The sequence below is a fragment of the Epinephelus fuscoguttatus genome, linkage group LG7 (genome assembly GCF_011397635.1).
Source record: "Epinephelus fuscoguttatus linkage group LG7, E.fuscoguttatus.final_Chr_v1".
NCBI classification, from domain to species: Eukaryota; Metazoa; Chordata; class Actinopteri; order Perciformes; family Serranidae; genus Epinephelus; species Epinephelus fuscoguttatus.
This window is the reverse complement of record NC_064758.1, coordinates 9,928,581-9,946,794: the sequence shown is the minus strand read 5'-3', so window position 1 is coordinate 9,946,794 and position 18,214 is coordinate 9,928,581. Positions and strand designations below refer to the sequence as shown.

The following is an 18,214-nucleotide window of genomic DNA, read 5'->3' as shown; positions in this document are numbered from 1 at the left end:
TTAAAGCTCTAATTAAAAAAAAAAAAAAACACTTAAGATTGCATCTGATACTACTGCCTCCTTCCTGTGCCCTTAACCACTACACAAACATGATTCCTCTGGTTTGGACACTGACAGCTAGGGCCAAGAGCCTCATTCATCAAGCATTTCTCAGAGTCGAACCCCTCTCCAGAGCCCAATACTAATCCCTCAAGCTACAAAATTCTCTGAGCTTTCTAGCTTTGGCCAAACACGTAACAACTGTCTTATTATCAGGAGACGACAGGCAATAATGAGTGTGGCCTGAGCCAAGCAACTGCTGCTTTGAGCTTTCAAAGAAAGCGCCTAATTAAAGGCTGCTTTGTGACTTTTGTCACTTTTTTTTGACTGGTGATTATAGGCCATTCATTGGGGAGGATTCGTCAGCTATTTGCGGGTGGCGCACACCATAAATATCATCTATGAGCTTTTGCTTATGTTGTGCCGAACCTGCATTTTTCCACAGCAAGTCCCCAGATTCTCTCGCTCTAATTTGCAGAACAAATTCCTTTTTACTTTCTGCAGATTCTCCACGCGCTAATAAGGACGTCTCATCAATGGCAGTTCAGAGACAAATTAGGCTGTTTAAAAATGCACACTCCTAGGTATCTTGTCTGTGATTTCCTGTAATGAAGTACTGGGGAGCAGAGTGTCCTTGGCACTGAGGACAGGTTCAGTAGAACAAGGCCTGTGCTCTTTGGAGCACATTTGACTAATGGCAGAGCTATATTATCCCTCTGCTGGTTTAGAGCATCATCTAAATCGCCCCTCCACCACTACTAAAACCATGCGTCTCCAAAAAGTGGCCTACTGTCTTATTTGGGCCAACTCTAATTGTCTCACTAATCTCTCCAGCGTTAAATGACCCGGAGAAACTGCGTCCCACAGGGCAGGCTTACCCCGCTGATTGGAGACTTTGCCTTTTGTTTTGCTTGGCATATTAAAACAGCATAGGCAGCTGATGTAAAGCCTACAGAACTATTGGAAATGTAATTAAGGGCTAGCAGCAGCTTTTAAATGGTTGACTAGTGCAGAAACAAACTGTGCCCCTCAGACAGCAAAAACTTTAACACATGGGAAATGAGTGGCTCAATCGATAAGCAGGGCGTTACTTCTTTTGTAGGGGGAAATTCAATGGGAGACAGAAATGGGTTGCTTCACTGCCCGCACACTGTTTCTCATTTTCCCAGTGGAGAGCCAAATTTTATGGCAATATTTGCTTCAAAAACAGACAAATAGAGACCTCTCTGCGAGATATAATCATTTGTCAAGTCAATTTCATCTGCCATTAAAACAAAAACAAATAGCTTCTGTAAACTGCGCCGGCTCCAATTGAAACTGCAGTGTTTCGTGATATGAGGCAAACAAAGGGAAAAAAATAGACATCTCGCACGCTCCTCAGGTGTTGAGGTGAGGCCAAGTTGAGAAATGCTCCAATCAAGCACAATTATTTGTTGAAGCCAAACGCCACAGCCATTTCACATCGACAGTGAAAAGCCTATTGTCCCGACTCCGCCAGACAATCACATTCATCATAAACCACCTCTAATTTGATACTCTTTTTTTTAAGTTGACATCTTTCACAAACTGCTTTTTCCAAACAAGCTGGCCTATGGGGCGAGTGATTGAGCAATTACCAGAAACAGATTCAGAAAGCCCCTACTGTGGCCTTTTGTCCCTGACATCAGCTGGCCAGCTGGGATCATTAGAAACATTTTCTCCTCATGTTTTCTCCCTCCAAACCTCTGGCTTTGTAGCCTGTACACAAGCAGGATGATACACCACCTTCAGAACTAGTAGGAGTCCATCCCTGTCTGTCTGTCAGTGCAGTAAAAAGAAAATACAACACCAAAGTCTATCAAACACTGTCTCACTGCGCTGCCTCTGATAAATATTCATGATAGCAGCTTGAAAACCAGCTGTTTTCCTCCAATTAAAGCTTGCCGAGATGCGCTGTTTTGGAAATAAATTGTTGCTTTTTTAATTAAAAGCTCATGTTACTGGGCCTGAAAACAACTAAAACAATGCAGCACCCATTGCAAAGATTTATTTGTGCAGGATGGGGCAAGAGCATGTGGTTAACAAGGTGAGGTGAAGGCGCTGCACTGCGCTCCTGTCCCTACAAACCCCCAGCAGCCTCAGGTAATGTACAATACCTAGGGAAGGGGGGGGTATTATCCCATTAGACCCTGTCAGAAGGATGTGGATGCTGCTGTGGTAACAGGTATTGAACATCAGCCCAACTAGCCGTGCGGAGCTGATCAAATCAAGTCATCAAAAGATCCTTCTCACATCAAAGCCCCGAGCAGACCTGGCCACGTGCCCGCCATACCAACTGTGTAGAAACAAAAAGCGGAGCGGCCAAATCTGGCATGGCGCACAGACGGCTGCCCACTTCAAAGGCAGGGATCCGCTGTCTGAGGTCATTATTTGCAGGTACACCCCCCCTCCCAAAACACCAGTGGTCAGCGAAGGCGAGTGGAGAGAAACCACAGAGGACTTACCATCAGGAGGCTGGGCCGGTGTGAAGTGAGGAGGTTTGTCTGAAAGAGATAAAAGAGAAAGAGAGAGAAATAGGTTTTTAGTTTTGGGGGAGATTCACAGACTTCCCAAGGGTGCAGGCCAAGTAATTGAGTTGCTACCAAAAAAAAGAGAGACACATTCTGACTTCAGGCTTGGCTTTTCTATCTAACACATTCTAATGCTGTGACTGGGCCCTGCAGGGAACCCAGCTGAGCTAATCGACAGGAGTACATTCCAGCGATAGCAGTATCACCATTGTTTCTATGGTTGTCTCATCCCAAAACCACACCGCATGACTTTCCGATATTATAAGAGAACATGAGAATTGAAAAACACATGGGAAGGGATCTGTTTTGTTTTGGTTTGAAAGGTGTGAGATAAGATTTGAAGTTCCACAGCAGTGATAACATTCAGTGCAGCAGTGAAACCATATGCAGAATAAATCAGATTGTTTTTCCTCCTGTATATCAAATGACATCATACTACTCTCCTGGTCAACACCCAGCAGGCGATGACATAAGGCTTGTCGGTTTGTGGGAACCATAAAACAAGGCCTGCAGTGTCAAATGACTGAGTATGGAGTAACACTCAGGGGAAAAAAGATCTCATGAAACCTGAGTCGTTTGCAGATTTGACACCTTAAAGGAATACTTCACCCAAAAAATAACCATTTGTGCATCTGTGAGTCAGGCCGTGTTACCTTGAATTCTTGAGGAAAGCTGCATCCACAGAAAACAGTGAACATATACTTATTTATTGATTGATTGATTGGGGACCACATCTCACAGCAGCAAAACTATAAAATACCATCACACAACTCCTACAGTATAATCCAAGTCTATTTTATTCAGTGTGTTCAGTGCTTCCCAAACACATGCCTTTTGTCTGAAAAACCCTATATGACCTTTAATATATGTACACATCGATAGGTTTCACTTTCAGTTGGATAAATAAACTGGATAAATAAGACTTGGCTTATACTGCGAGAGTTGTGTGAGAGTTTGTAAACAGATGCTTTGATATAGTTTTGCAGTTGTTACACATGGTCCCCAATCAATCAGTACATCAATATGTTTGCAGTTTTGCATGAAGGCATGTGAGATAAACAAAGTTTGCTTCATGAATTCAAGGTAACGCAGCACAACTAAGTGATATGTAAATGGCCATCTAATGGTTGAAGTAATCCTTTAGCCTGAAAATGAGGACAATCCTGACCAAGCAATGTAAGTGGATCAACAACAAGGCGAACATGTAGGCCTAGTTTGCTTTCACATTGTTTAGAAAGGAAATAGGAGGATATTGTTAGTGGCAACAAAAAACAAGCACAAACAGAATTATGGCTGCAACTAGCTGTATTTTTATCGTCGATTAATCTGATGATTATTTTTCGATTATACCACTGATTGTTCAGGCTATAAAATGCCGAAAAATTGTGAAAAAGCAATTTCCCAGAGCCTCAGGGGGTGTGTTCAAATTGCTTATATTGTCCAACAAACAAACCAAAACATATTTAATTTACAATATAAAGAAAGAGAGATGAGAAAACAGAAAATCCCCACATTTAAAAAGCTGGAACCAGAAAATGTTTGGCATTTTTGCTTGCTAAACAACTGATCGCCTATTACAGTCGTGGTAGATTAATTTTATTTGTTGACTGGCTAGTTCATTAAACAACTAATCATTTCAAGTGCGTTATCTGCCTTTTGGTTAGCTTAGCAATTATGCAAAGTGTATACAGATACAATAGAGTTTTGGCACTGAACGATACAAAGCTATAAGCAAATTAAGCTCACAGACATCATGTAAAAAGAAAATAAATCCAGCTCCAGCTCCTGACTATTTCTTACACACACACATACACAAATCACCATAAAATCACCCTCAAGAAGCACAAGTACTGATCTACAGAAACGGTTTTGGTGTCATCATTTACCACAGAGCTTCACCAACTGGAAGCCTCCTACAAATATGATGTGTTCTTCGAAGGCCATCACGATACACTGGTCACAGTGTACTAGGGCACTAGAGTATCGAGCACAACCAAACCACCATCTGCACTCTCGCAGTCAGCTCGGCTGTCTGACTCACTAAACAGAGCTCCGGTGAGTTGTCAGAGCTGCCTGCGCCGAGTGTACACACCAACACACATACACACACTCAGAAAAGATGTGCAGCCACCCAGCCATCTCTCCGATGTCTCTACAGTGCGAGGGATAATGAGGAAGATAAAACACATCACATCAATTACCCCGCTAACACATTTTTCCGGGGCTCCGTCAACCACTACGGCAGAGCCTTTCTCAGGACTTGTGCGATACCCGTCGGCGTCCCAAGACACAGCTGAGTTTTAAATTTAGGCTCAGTTAAAATTGCTTGTCAACAGCCGGGGCTTTGGAGTAGGGGGGGAGAGAAAGTGTGTGTGTGTGTGAGAGAAAAAATGAGGAGAGGGGAGAGGAGAGGCGAGGCTAGTGCTAGAGGTGAATAATGAAGTGTCGGCTGAAGCTGTTTCCCAGTCAGTCATGACGGTAACTGATTTCCATCTGGGGGGGATTTCAAGAAAACATATAAAACGAGTGAAACAGAAATTGGAATGAGGAAAATGCAGGAGTTCTGCTGAGAGTGTGAGGGAGAGCACACAAAAACAGACATCCGCACGGGCTGCACTTCTGTCTTGGAAGCATGCACAAACAAACACACACAGACGTGTTGTCGCACGAGGCGAATCAAAAAAAGCCTGACAGAGAAGGTGGTGTACAGAGTGCCGGGGCGAAGCTAAACGATTTCGTCACATTTCCATAATGAAAGGACAAGATAAGGTCTTTCCATAAACATATCAGCCTTCCCCATCTCCCTTTGCACCTTGCAGAGCCTGCGTGAGTTCCCGTGCCTGTTTGAATGTCAGAGCATGGCCATCATTCACCCTATATCTTCAGCAAATCAATATGTGTCTGACTGTGACATTTAGCCATGTGCAGGGAGAAGGGTGTATGTATGTATCACTGAACGTGTGTCATCTTCCCTATTGGTGTGGCTGATGTATAGTCATGCAGAATGATAAACCGAGTGTGTCTGTGTGTGGGCTCTGTTGGCAGGCAGTGAGGTTTTGGGGGGGTAAAAAACTGTGTGTGTGTGTGTGTGTGTGTGGACATGCTTCACCCCATATGGCGACAATAGAAATAGCGAATCCGAGGTTGCACGGCTCCTCTAACACCCCTCCTCCCACCGCACACACCCGTACACACACGTCACCGCTGCCAGCACTATCACCATCCTATCCAGCTGTCCTTGTGGCCACATGGTGAGGGCTCTCAGCAGCATAATAGAGCCCCTTTTACTTCATCAGTTTTTCTCCAGCCCACATTTCTTTTCACTCGGTCATGTGAGAGGTGAAGATTGGCCCGCTTTAACTGAGTCTGTATTAAATCTAATAGAATCTGTCTGGCTGAAATTGATTTGGTAATACGGCATGGTTACAAATGAACCATCCTGATCCTGGTCACCCACATCCACCAATTAGACTGAGGAGGAAAAGCCTGACAAAAATGATAGAAAAGACACAAACCTAGAAAAGAAGACTAACACAAAGAGGTGCATCTAGCTAAACGGACTCTGCCTTGTACATGGCTGAAAAGTCAACAGTGTGATAACAGACTCACAGAAAGTCAGAGAAAAAGGGCTGACATGGAACAACAATCATGGACAAAGAGTATTAACAAGCTTCTCCCTTTAAAATGTTGCTCAAATAGCACTTCAACCCCAATTTGGAGGCCTGAAAATGACTGTGCTTATTTAACTTATTTACTTGATGATTACGTGATTATGTGGCACAGGTCTTGCATAAATAATAGCTCACTTTGGAGAGCTGGGAAGGCTCTCACCTTTAACACAGTCGAAACTGGCAAGGCACTCAGACTTGTGTAAGTCTGTGAGGGAGTGAGGAGAATTAATAAGTCAATGTTAACACAGGCAGGCCAACTGTAGCAACAGCAGAAGTTGAACTGTTGATGTAGAAAAAAGGTAGCATATGCTCAGGTGAATTTATTAAGTCATGTAGTGAAGGCAAACTACTGGCCCTTCAAAGCTGGGGTAGGCAGTTTAATATTGGTGTAATGGGCAAAAATCCCACGCTAAATTTTGATGATATTGTGATTCAAGTGGTCTGACAGAACACCAGACTGTTTTCAGGCTTTGGAAAATCTAGCCAGTGATGCAAGACTGGCCAATCACAGGTCATTTTCAGAGAGAGAAGATGTCAATCACTGCTCGTAAACTGTGGCCAAACTGTCAAACTAGGCAGCACTTATCAACTATGAATCTGTTACTGTACTATTACTGAACATATTTTAGTGTACTGTTTAGCTGTAAATTGAGAAAGTTGGTGCTCTAGCTGTCATATTGAAAACAGTCACGCTGAAACAAAGCACTGCTCACCAGCTGGAGCAAACTTTGTCAAGTTCATCTAAACAGTACCCTGAATTATATTTCTGAAAATATTTGAGGTGAGAAATAGACAATGCTGCAGTTCACAAGCAGTGATTGACATGACTGACAGGTGAGACTCCTCAGCTCTGACTGGTTGTTTTGGTGATTCTAGCAAATGCCATTAGGGGCACTATGAGGGGGCAGAGGAACATGATTTTTTTCCACAGACTGTGTGCCTCATGCACCACTGTCAGGTAACAGTGACAGTAATAAAAAAAAAACCTTGGCCATATTTGCTAAAAAGTTACCTACTGTACCTTTAAGGTTAAACCTGCTATGGGTAGTGCTGAGTATCAGATTTTAATCATTTTTGAGCACCATTTCAAAGAAAATTGTTTTTGTATAAAAACTCCCATATTTCACTGGCACGAGAAACATTTCAAATGACACCCAGCATGTGCTTCAACAGAAGATGAATTAAGCAATTAACTCTCTTTTCTGAAAACTCTTTGACCCAATAATATACTGTGATAGTCACCATCAAAACTGCCACCAGGAACTGAGCCACACAAACATTATGCTCTTAATGAGCCGCTGTACTTTCAATATACAGTGGGACAAGAATAATGCACTAGAGGCAGATGACAGGAGAGGTTGAGGCTTTCCAGGCCAAAAGACATGTTTTCATCCTCCAAAAGGCATTTAGTCGCCATTTAATACTTCATCCCGCAGTTCAAAAGAAAATGCCAAGTCTTTGGAGTGGAGATATGAAGCAGTTTCAAGCCTGCAGACATAGAATCAAGCAAAGGGGGGCTGCGACTTTAGATGTCCTGATGTCCCTAGTTCAAGTGCAGATAAGGCTGTCATGAAAGGCAAAGTGAGCTCAATTTCAACCCAGTTGCCAGAATGAATGTTAGCATTGTACATTTCTGCAAACCACGTTACATTTGTACATTTCATATGTAGCAAATAGATTGAAACTTTACACTTATTTACATTTTAATTTCATGTTGTGACAACTCTGTGGTTAACATGTGGTTAGGTTTAGTCACAAAGATCATTTGATTAGGATTAGGGTCATACGGTCATATTTTGGCTCAAAATACGTGATTTAGTCATGCCAAATACTAGTGAATATGTCCTCAACTCCTGTAAAAAAAATAAATAAAAATTTGTCACTATAAACAGGGCTGGATATGTCCCAACATGTTCAATAATACCTGCTTCTATTGGTCTTGAACAGTAATCTTCAGCTTGACTGATGTCTCACCTAGGTGTCGACCATCCACCATCCTGATGTGAGCTAATATAGGCTAATATACATGTAATCTGATCTACATCATACTTATGAAACAATGTACAATGTACAATGCCAACATTTTATTCTGTTGACTGGGCAGTCATTTTTTTTTTGGGGGGGGGGGGGGTTTGAAAAAACTGCAGAATGCAATGCAAAATCAGCAATACTTTGAATTACGGGTTTACGGCAAGCATTCTATTGCCGAGCAGTGACCCATACACTTAGGTGCTATGACAGTAAAATTGTGTGTTTCTGTTGAACAAACGTACAGTTGTTGAGGAACAGGAGCACAGCAAAGCCCAGTGTAGATGTGGCCAGCAGGATCAGACAGATGTTGCAGGGGATCATGAAGTAGCGCACCACCAGGGACACCTTGTGCTGGTACCTGCGGTCATGCTCCTGTGGCGGCGGTGAGGGATAGTGGCACCCGCTCATGCTCCACTCCAATGACCCCCTCCCCTCCAAGGTGGAGGAGATGACGGGCCGAGGAGGGCGACGAGGGGTGCCCAAAGACCCGTTGGAAAAAATGATGGCGGTGGGGTAAGGGCAGAGGATGAAGATGAATGTAAAATAAAAAAAACAACAAAAAAAAAGACGTGTAATGGCCGGTGTTTCAGCTGCGGTTCCAGCTGTGCACCGTGGCGAGGACCCGGTGACTGTTTCTGTCAGAGAATCGCAGCAGCACGCTTTCAGTGGTTTCCAAGCAACACATTTTTAGAGATAATAACATCCATTTGGGGAAAGAGGACAGACAGGGGGACAGGGACTCCTACAGCCCCCCACCTGTCCACACGACCTCCATTCTGCTGTACCCGCTAGGAAAAGGACAAACTAATGGGCTTTCAATCCGTGACTATGTGTGTGTGTTGTGAAGTGGTTTATACTTACAGTGCAAACATGTGTGTGGATTTAAGTGGGTGGTGATAATGTGTTTGTAAATGTGCGTCAGTGCGCTTTTGGCATGTATGTGTGTGAGATGCACCTAAGCCAGAAATCTGTGTGATTGGATGTGGGTGTTTGGAATTGTCAAATATCCACACGGAAAACTTCCAGGCAAGTAAATCCACAAATGGAATCCTCTCCTCTGCTCCCAGTGACCCTTACGGATAATTAGATGGATGCGAAAGAGGTCTGGGGATGCAGGCTCAGAGAGCACTCCCCCTTCTTTCCTTGTCAAAAGCCTTTACACACCAAGCCAAGGTCTGGTGCTCAGCAACAACATGTGTCATAAGTATTTCCCGAAGAGGCGACAGAGAAGCATCTTTTTTAGCCTCCCTAAGGCTGTTGCCTGTTGGAGTAACAAAGGTTAGCAGCTCTCCTGAGCAATGCTTTGCCCAGCGTGCCTTTAACTCAACAACTGCTTCCTTGTATCCACTGGAGACTGGCTTCTTTGGCTGATGGTCTGGGAGCGTTTGTCACGGTGAAGAGTTATGCGACTATGGCACGTTAGATCTGTCCAAACCTGACACTGTCACCAGAGCAACTTGTATCTGCTGTGGCGTGATTAGTAGGACGGCTGGAAAGCAGCTGGCTTCCTCTCGCTAAGCCATATGCTCCCGGGGTTTGCGGAGATGGTTTGTTTTTCCTCCCCTTCTCTCCTGCGTGCCTGCCACTCCTCGGTTCAATAACCTTTATTCCCGGCCGGTCTCATGGAGTGGGTGAGGAGCTGCCCCCCACCCCGCTGGTACGCTGGGGCTGAAAGCAGGACAGAAGAAGTAGTGGAGAGGGGGGGAAAAGTTGGAGAGGAGAACGATCCCAATCCCCGCTCGACCTGTCGGTGCAGAGCCGTCCTCTCCCCCAACCAGCTATGGATGAGCAGTAAAACACAGAGATGCTCTAAATGAATGAACTCGTGGAAAGAAAAGGAGAAAAACGTGTGTGTGATCAGAAATCAACGAAGAAGCTTGAGGCAGAGATTTGTTGGGCTTTCTTTCCTTGTGTCAGCACCCTGACTGAGAATCCCAACCAGATAATGAGAGGGAAAGGTTCTCATTGCACCCTGATCCTCGTAAGACTGAGGTTGATTTAGCTTCTTCTATTTCTGCCTTTCAGGAAAGAACTTGTCCAATCCTTTTCTTTCTTTCTCTGATTCGTCGCCTCTCTTTCATATGCTTCCTCAAGCATCCAGTCCCTTTTTCACTGGGTTGTCTCAGTCCAGAGGCGATCCCAGTGTCCTGGCCACAAGGATTTATGCACCAGCTTCTCCTCTGTGGGGATCCAACATTCACTGGCAGCCAAAACAACAAATTAGGCTCCGGGTATTCATAGCGCGCTTAATCCCCAGGCAGCAGGTAGTGGTCCCAGTGTCAGCGCACTCAGTCAGCCAGCTGAAGCAGAGAGGAGTGAGTCAATGAGAAGTCAGCAGACAGACACGGCGATACAGAGAGAGAGAGGGGTAGTAAACGGGAGTGAGGAGGAGTGCTGGCATAAGGAATAGCAGCTCCTGACACTTTGGTCCACCTTTTTTTTTTCTTTTGGAGAAAACAGCAGCGGCGTGTCGCTGCTTTCCCAAACACTCTCCTCCCGAGCGCTCTTCTCTCAGCCCTCAGCCAGCGGAACGGATGAGCGCATAATGAGAGAGCAAGAGAGACAGTGCAAGGGAGAGAGAGAGAGAGAGAGAGAGAGAGAGAGAGAGAGAGAGAGAGAGAGGTGGGGGGAGTGGTTGAGAGGCTGTCTTTAACAAAGGCAGGGGGGAGGAGGGGTTGGAGTTGAGTGAGGGAATGGGGAAAAAAAAGAAAACGAGCGAGAATAAAGGCTTTGGGGAATAGTACTCGAGTCCTGTCAGCGCGGGGAGGGGGGCAGCAACAGTGCAGCAGCAAAACAAAAGAGGGCTACGGTCTTGGGAGATGTCAACCAACTCCTCCATTTGTTTATAGCCTAATCAAAAGAAAGTCTCTTCCACAAGAGCTGGAGAATTTCCACAAAGATTTAATGAGGCAAACAGAGAAAATAGGCCTGCAAGGGGAGGGAGAGAGGAAAACTTAAATACATTAAAGTCAATCACGTATTGAGTCTCTCCAAACAGCCCAGCCCACTTGTTTTTGACCGATATGTGCCACCAGTGCAGAAACAAGTCTGAGAAACTCCACATAACAAGCCAATATTCAATTAATTAACAATCCACATTTACATTTATGTCACAGCATGTTAATATTTTGCCCTTTTAAAAGTAATGCATTGCCACACTTCTAATGTGATAATGAGGTCAGAACAGAGGGTGGTTACACTGTGTTTTAGCAAGACCCTGCATCAATATCTACTTTGAACAAACTCAACGGCAGCAGGCGCCAGATGCAAGGCGGTATCTATCATCAATTATTTATGTTTTTTTTCACTCTCTCTATCTGTGTCTCCATCTCTACCGTTCAACCCCCTCTTCCACTCCATGCTTTACACAAGGGTGCGCGCGAGCATACACACTGGCGGTGATGCACAGAGTGTCTGCATCCACAGAGGAATTGCATGAATGCACACACAATTGCCTTTTCTGTCTGATAGAAACACATACACACAGCAAAATGGCTCCTTCTGTCTTTCTGTCTCTATCAGTTTGCAGCCTACAAGCTCACACAACTTGGACACGCACTCATATTACAGTGCACTCTCTTCTTCTTCTTCTTCTCTCTCTCGCACACACAGGTAGGTGATCTTGCTTCTCCCCCAAAGTCATTTATCTCTTTGGACAGGGTGTTCATTCCCAGGCCTAAGCTGAGCTCTGTGGGGGAGACTCTTATACGAGGGGAGCCAGATTTTTAGACTGCCCACTGAGGGTCAAGAGTTCACCCCCCCCCAAATCATCAGCAACACCACCCACCCAGAGGTGCCTCCCCTCTTTGTGCCCTTCCCAGACACGATACCCCAGACAGTCCACATCAGCTCTCACATTGCATAACAAAACCTGATTGATGGACTGACTGAAAAGAAAAAGGAAACAGCTGCTGTGTCATTTGCTGCTTCTCTTGTGTCTCCCTTTTCAATTTTATCTGTAACTGTGTCTTTATCATCATGCTTATTGTCTCAACAAGTGGGAATTGTGGACTCAGCAAGGGGTTAAAACAATTACAACACTCAGAGGTGTATACCACCACGACATCACAGTGAGAGGTGCCAAATTCTCCCAGCAGAGGGTGCTGGGGAGTCAGCCCTGGCACTCTGCTCTGCCTCCACGACCCAAATAAGATCTTCCGTCGACATCAAAGCTCAACTGCTTTGATCCATTTTTAATGCCACAAGTAGCGCGCAAGGTTAACATCTCCCTCTGAAGGCTTTGAAATGGCAATTTCCATTAAGGAGCCAAAGGAGCTGCTCTCTTGTTTAATGGTCTGGCAGAAGTAAAAGTTGATATGTGTGTGTGCATGTGCTCATATGAGTGTGTGCTATTCTTTGTGCAGAGGGTGAGAAATTTGTCAAGTTCAATATCTAATTGACAATTATGCTTCAATCAAAGTGCGTGTGCATGCGTGTGTGTGTGGGTGTGTGCAGCCCAGCGCACATCCCCTTCTTCTGGCTGGCCGGTGTTGATCTAATTGATCTAAGAGAAAACAGTTGTTGCCTTTGCTGAATGACAATTTCTCCTCGAAAAGCCAAAAGGATTATCATGTGAACACGAGTGAGATTTACTTTAAAGACTCTCTTTTTGCATCATCTTTATATATTTCTCAAACGAGCTACATTTCAGCTGCACTGCCACAGGAGCAAGGGTCAGATCACATGATACTTTTGCAACTTTGTAACGATAAATGGTACCCAGGCAGCACTGTTTTGTACCTAAAAGCTAAAAGCTTGTTTAGCAAAGTGGGGTCACTGCTCTGACATAAGAAGCACGAGATGTGAATGTGTGTGCATTTTCTAATAAAACTACCAAATCTCTAAAGCTCTACAGTTTACAGATTTGAAAGACATAAGTTCTCAACTGATTTTTTTTTTGATTAGGTGGGTCTCAACATCATGTATCATCATGTTTTGCCTGTGGCTAAGCAACAACCAGTCAACATCAGCAGAACTCTCTCCTACAGGCAACAATCAAAGACCTAAATATCAAATGTGCATTAACAACATTTTAACTGTGGTGCTGATTCACAGAGAGTAAAGGTGAATAAGCACCCAAGGGATGTACTTCTCATAACACTGCATTTTCTGGTTCAGAACTGACAAAATCAATACAAAACTAAGTCATTCTACTTATTTTAATAATGTTACAGGTAGGCAAGGGAAAATATGCAAATTTAATGTTGCGATTTTCACTGACAATATAATTGCAATTTATTATATTATCCCAATAATCAGCAAAATATGCTTACAAACAACAACAAAAAATACACAGTAATTGTCACAGAAAACAGCCAATGACAGATTTATCATTACAGATTTAATGTTTGTTGCAAAAAGATCTGTTGGAACAGCAAGATGCTTAACTTCTGGGCATAAGAAAAAGCTTCTCACACCCAGCGTTCCAGAGATATTTAGCATTAGTAACGTTGTGTTGTAAATTACATCTTTGACTTGACCAAGTTAACTTCTATAGTGTCCAGTATGTCAGATTTCTCTCATTAGTCCTGTTTAATGCTTAGTGGTGAGACAGACTAACGCAGCTCAGCTGGAAAAGCTCCACTTCAGCGATACAGTCACAGTTTTTTTTCTGATAATGTTACATTAGACTTCACAGTTATTTTTCAGTTGCCTGATTGGGCAAGGGCATAATGCATTCCAGTTTACTTGTGGTAATGGGAAGTGTTAACATTGAGCCCTGACTCTTTGGGTGCTGCATGACACAATGTTCACAATTGTCCCAATTACAGAAATTTACCTCAATCATCTTCACTTTGTGTTTTTACTGCAATCCACGATAAAATAGCATATCGTCCCAAACCTAGTTACAGGCTTAGTGTTCTGACTCTCTGTCTGACTTTGGGTATAATACTTCTTTTTTTCAAGCTCAGTAGCACAGAACTGTCCTGGAACATAAAATAAGTATGAGTTCTTCAGCTGAATCTCTCATGAAATAATCCGTTTGGAAAAAACTGTGCAGAGATCAATCGTTAAATGCGACAACAGCAGCTTTGTACATTAGAGTATGTGGAAAAAAATCCCTGTTGATGAATATACCAACACCCCATTAGAGTGGGATTCTGTCCATTTTTCAAAGCAGGAGCTATCAAAAGTGAAGCTGTTGCCTTCACTAATGGTATTAGAGATCATCCTTTCCTGCTGTCCATTGTAAATGAGGGTTTTAATGATGTTGATGAAAAGAATAAAGTCTGTTAAAATTTAGAACGGATTTGGTAATTGCCTGCACTAAAGCCTGTCTACTGGCCCACTCAACTATTCATGTGCGCCTCATTTCAAAGATAATTCACTGTAATATTTGTCATGTTGTGTTTTGTGCATGCGTATGTACAGATAATGAGAAATCTTCTGCAGTGAGGGTTATTTCAGCCAATTGCTTCTCAAAGCTCAATCTGATGGTTGACAGTTATTTCCTGGTATGTATTTATATTGCCCTACTGGCTGCCCCGCAGTACATGAGTCGAGCGAGACTATAAATGTATCTAATTCCATGGCGAACTATGTATTCAAGGCCGCAAATTCCGCTTTCAGGGACATTAGGCCGACATCAGAAGGCCATGTTGAATTCTTCATGTGCATCGAGCCATGTAGCCGGGCTGGTGGAGGGAAAATCAGACTCCTCACCCAGTGGGCGACAGCAGTGAGATGCTAGCAGGTGGGCCAATTGTCTCGCCATGGTATTAACTCCAATCATCATAAGTCAGACTTCACTGCAGCATCCAACAGATTCCCAGACTTCCCAGTCATCACGCCTCTGAACTGAGCAGCGCTCATCTAGCAACGACGAGACTGGGGCCTCTCACAGCTGTGCATGGCTAGCGGCATTAACCTCTGCTGAACTGGGTCTCAAGAAAATAGAGTGGGAGGTACAAGGACAGATGATGATGAGGGACGAAAACAAGATGCTTCTATGGCCAGTGTTATCATAGCAACCAAGCATCAACACTGCAGCACCTGGATGATTTCATTTTGGAAGTGTTCAGTACTTGTTTCACAATCTGTAAACTGAAATTACATTTTACATCCTAACAGTGGCTGCAGATGGGAGATAAATTAAGAACAAAAACAAGCATTAAATGTTTCAGTGAGGTGTTGGGCCACCATAAGCCTCCAGAACAGCTGAAATGCTTCTTGTCTCAAATTCTTCAAATTTATGAGTTTGAAGGGATGAACATGATTGTTCCAAAACATTTTCCCTAATTTGGTGTTTTGATGATGGAGGTAAAGCACTCTCTCACTGGGCTTTCAGACTGAAAACAGCCCTGTGGGGATGCTCTGAGGAATTATTCCATTCGTTTAAAAGGACTAAAAGAGTGCACCACAGTTAAAAGGACTATGAGGAAGGATTTTCTAACTTTAAAAAGTTATCACAACACAAGGATTGCCTAATTAACAGTAGAATGTCACGCGACCAAGTACTTCACCAGGAATTTACACTTACATGTATTAGTTTGCAGATCACAGTGTCTTACTGGATGATGTTGCATTGTCCAGCAGCAAAAGTTAAGACGGGTTCAACTTTGTTGCCAGGTGATGACCTTTCATTTTTGCTGGAGCACAGCTCTTTGAAATAAATGACATGAGACTGTCAGTCTGAACGCCGCCTAAGGCGACACTCCTAAATGCTCCCTAAGTGTTCAGTTAAGTTCAGATGTGGTATCTGTGAGGCCCATAGCATATTTTTCACATCATTGTCAGACTCATTAAACCATTCACAGAGCCCTTGTGTCCTGTATTTTCATTTAAATTGTCATCACTTTGTATGTGCACATCATAACAGTTAACTGATGGAATCTGGATCTTAACCACAGCCTACAAGGGTTAAAAATTCAAAACGGTCCACCATCTCTACGTATAAATCAAAATATATGTTACATGTTGATTCTGAATATTTGAAACTGTTTGAATACTCATTTTCCTCAGTATCAAAACCATCATTAATGCTTTCGAGCTCTCTCTTCTCTCCAAAAGAGAGTTGACACACACAGCACTGCAGTGCCCTCATAGCCCCACCCCCCTCGACTCATTTTAAGTGCTGTTATCACGTCATTTGTCTAATTGACTCCAGCTGCCTATGGGCTTTTGCAGCACAGTTTTGTTTTGTTTTTTACTTACAATTTACTGCATTTTGAAATTGTGACAATCTGACAGGCTTTTGCATCTGTGCACTACCGCAAGAATAATATTGTTTTCTTTAATATAAAAAAATTTTACTGTCATTCTGCCGTTCTCTGATGCTAGCACAGAAAGGAAAAGTCCTTGTTGTCATGCTATAGCCTTGTTATTTTGTTATATTAGGTTACTTTAAATTGTATACCCTCAATGTCAGTTTTTCCCAGGGGTATCAGAAATGGTAACGAAAGGTACTGTATATAAATTAGAAATTCCAGTATCGGTGACAGCACTCATGGTGTATTGCACTTTTTGATGGTCAAAGATGCAAACAGCACGCAAACACCTGGACAAACCTGCTACAGATGTGGCACAACATTAGTCAGTGATTTCCCCAATCATATTGCTCTAACATTTGATATGTAGGTAATAAAGTCAAAATCCTGTTTTCATGACAACACTATTTCTGACTCAGTGGATTATGGAACTATTGTGCAGCACTGCTGTAAGTGTGAATGAGAGAGTTCCCACACTAGATGGGCTCCACTCAATATGACTCACAATGTGACACATCGCCCAGTATCTGGTGTCAACTTGGGCACACTATGACGCTGAAAGCGGTGAAATGCAGCCCACAGCTGAAAATGAATCTTCAAACACTTGGGTCATCTTGACATCTGGCATCTGAGTACCATTTTACCATACCAGTGCATGTTGACTTTGTTTAGAATGCTGGCTGCTCCTCCAGCTGATGCTGTTTAGCCAACCACAGAGGAGTCTCCAGTCAATATGATCCACCTGTCCACACTCAACACTTCTGGCCACATTAGCCTCTTCCTCCCACTCCATCCCACACTGCCATGACCTGCTATTTCAGCCTACTCTGAGCCAGCTCTTAGCCTGGGGCTTCATCCAGGACCTGTCCGCTGTTGGACATCTAGTTCCCCCTCATGCAGTGATGATGATATTCCTCGCCTCGGGGCTCATCTGGAGCCAGAAGACGCAGATCCTTGCCTGAGGGCTGCAGTTCTCAGGCCTGCCGCCCACTGACCCTCCTCTTTCCTTTTCCATTGGTCTTCTAAATGAAGAGGAACTCATTCAGGAAGGAGTAACTCATTATTAGCAAGCTCTGATTTTCTAGCCAGCCCCTCCTGCACATCAACACCCACAACAATAATGATTACAGGATGTAATATCCTCGCTGCTCCACTGCCTTGCCCTGTTTATTCAGGTCGCCAGCGCCAACATTTTCCCTTAATAGCCATGTAGGAAATTATTCCAATGGACAGGCACAGGCAAGTAAATAATGACAAATAATGACAGAAAGAGATGAAAGATGAAATGGCAAAAAGGAGAGTGACAGAAAAAGAAAAGGTGAGAGGAAGAGGAAAAAAGCAACCTGGCTGCTACATGGAGAGCGAGTGGAGAGAGACACTTCTCCATGTGGCTGGCATATGGAGCCAATTGTGGCAACAGAGCAGGAAGGCTAGGAGCAGGGAATCAAGAGGAGGAGCGGCTGGCTCTTACAGCCTTTACACAGGAAAGGCAGGGCTGATGGAGCTGAAGGATGATACAGATGTCAGTCTCTGGCCAAGTCAGCCATCTGTCATGGGGAACTGGCCAAGTCACACTGGCCCCGTCATGCGGAGAAAGTGGTGGGAGACTCGTGCTGACCGGTCATTATGAGCCTGGAGAAGTCCTATCAACATGGCCGATTCCCAGCAGTAGCTTACCTTGCATTGGTGTAGACAGAGGACATAGAGACGCACAAGT

General features: G+C 43.7%; 1 protein-coding gene across 2 annotated transcripts in view; it reads right to left on the bottom strand.

The window, feature by feature from the left end:
- Window positions 1-18,214, bottom strand: part of agrn (agrin) — a 302,452-nt gene that overhangs the window by 173,851 nt on the left and 110,387 nt on the right. The window contains exons 1-2 of one of the 2 annotated variants that reach the window (XM_049581027.1): window positions 8,533-10,841; window positions 2,523-2,561 (exon numbers count right to left, since the gene is read on the bottom strand). In XM_049581027.1, coding sequence (XP_049436984.1) covers window positions 2,523-2,561; window positions 8,533-8,698 — 205 coding nt within the window. In that variant the 5' untranslated portion in view covers window positions 8,699-10,841. Of the gene's footprint in view, window positions 1-2,522; window positions 2,562-8,532; window positions 10,842-18,214 lie in introns of those variants that run through there. The other variant, XM_049581026.1, reaches the window with a different exon arrangement.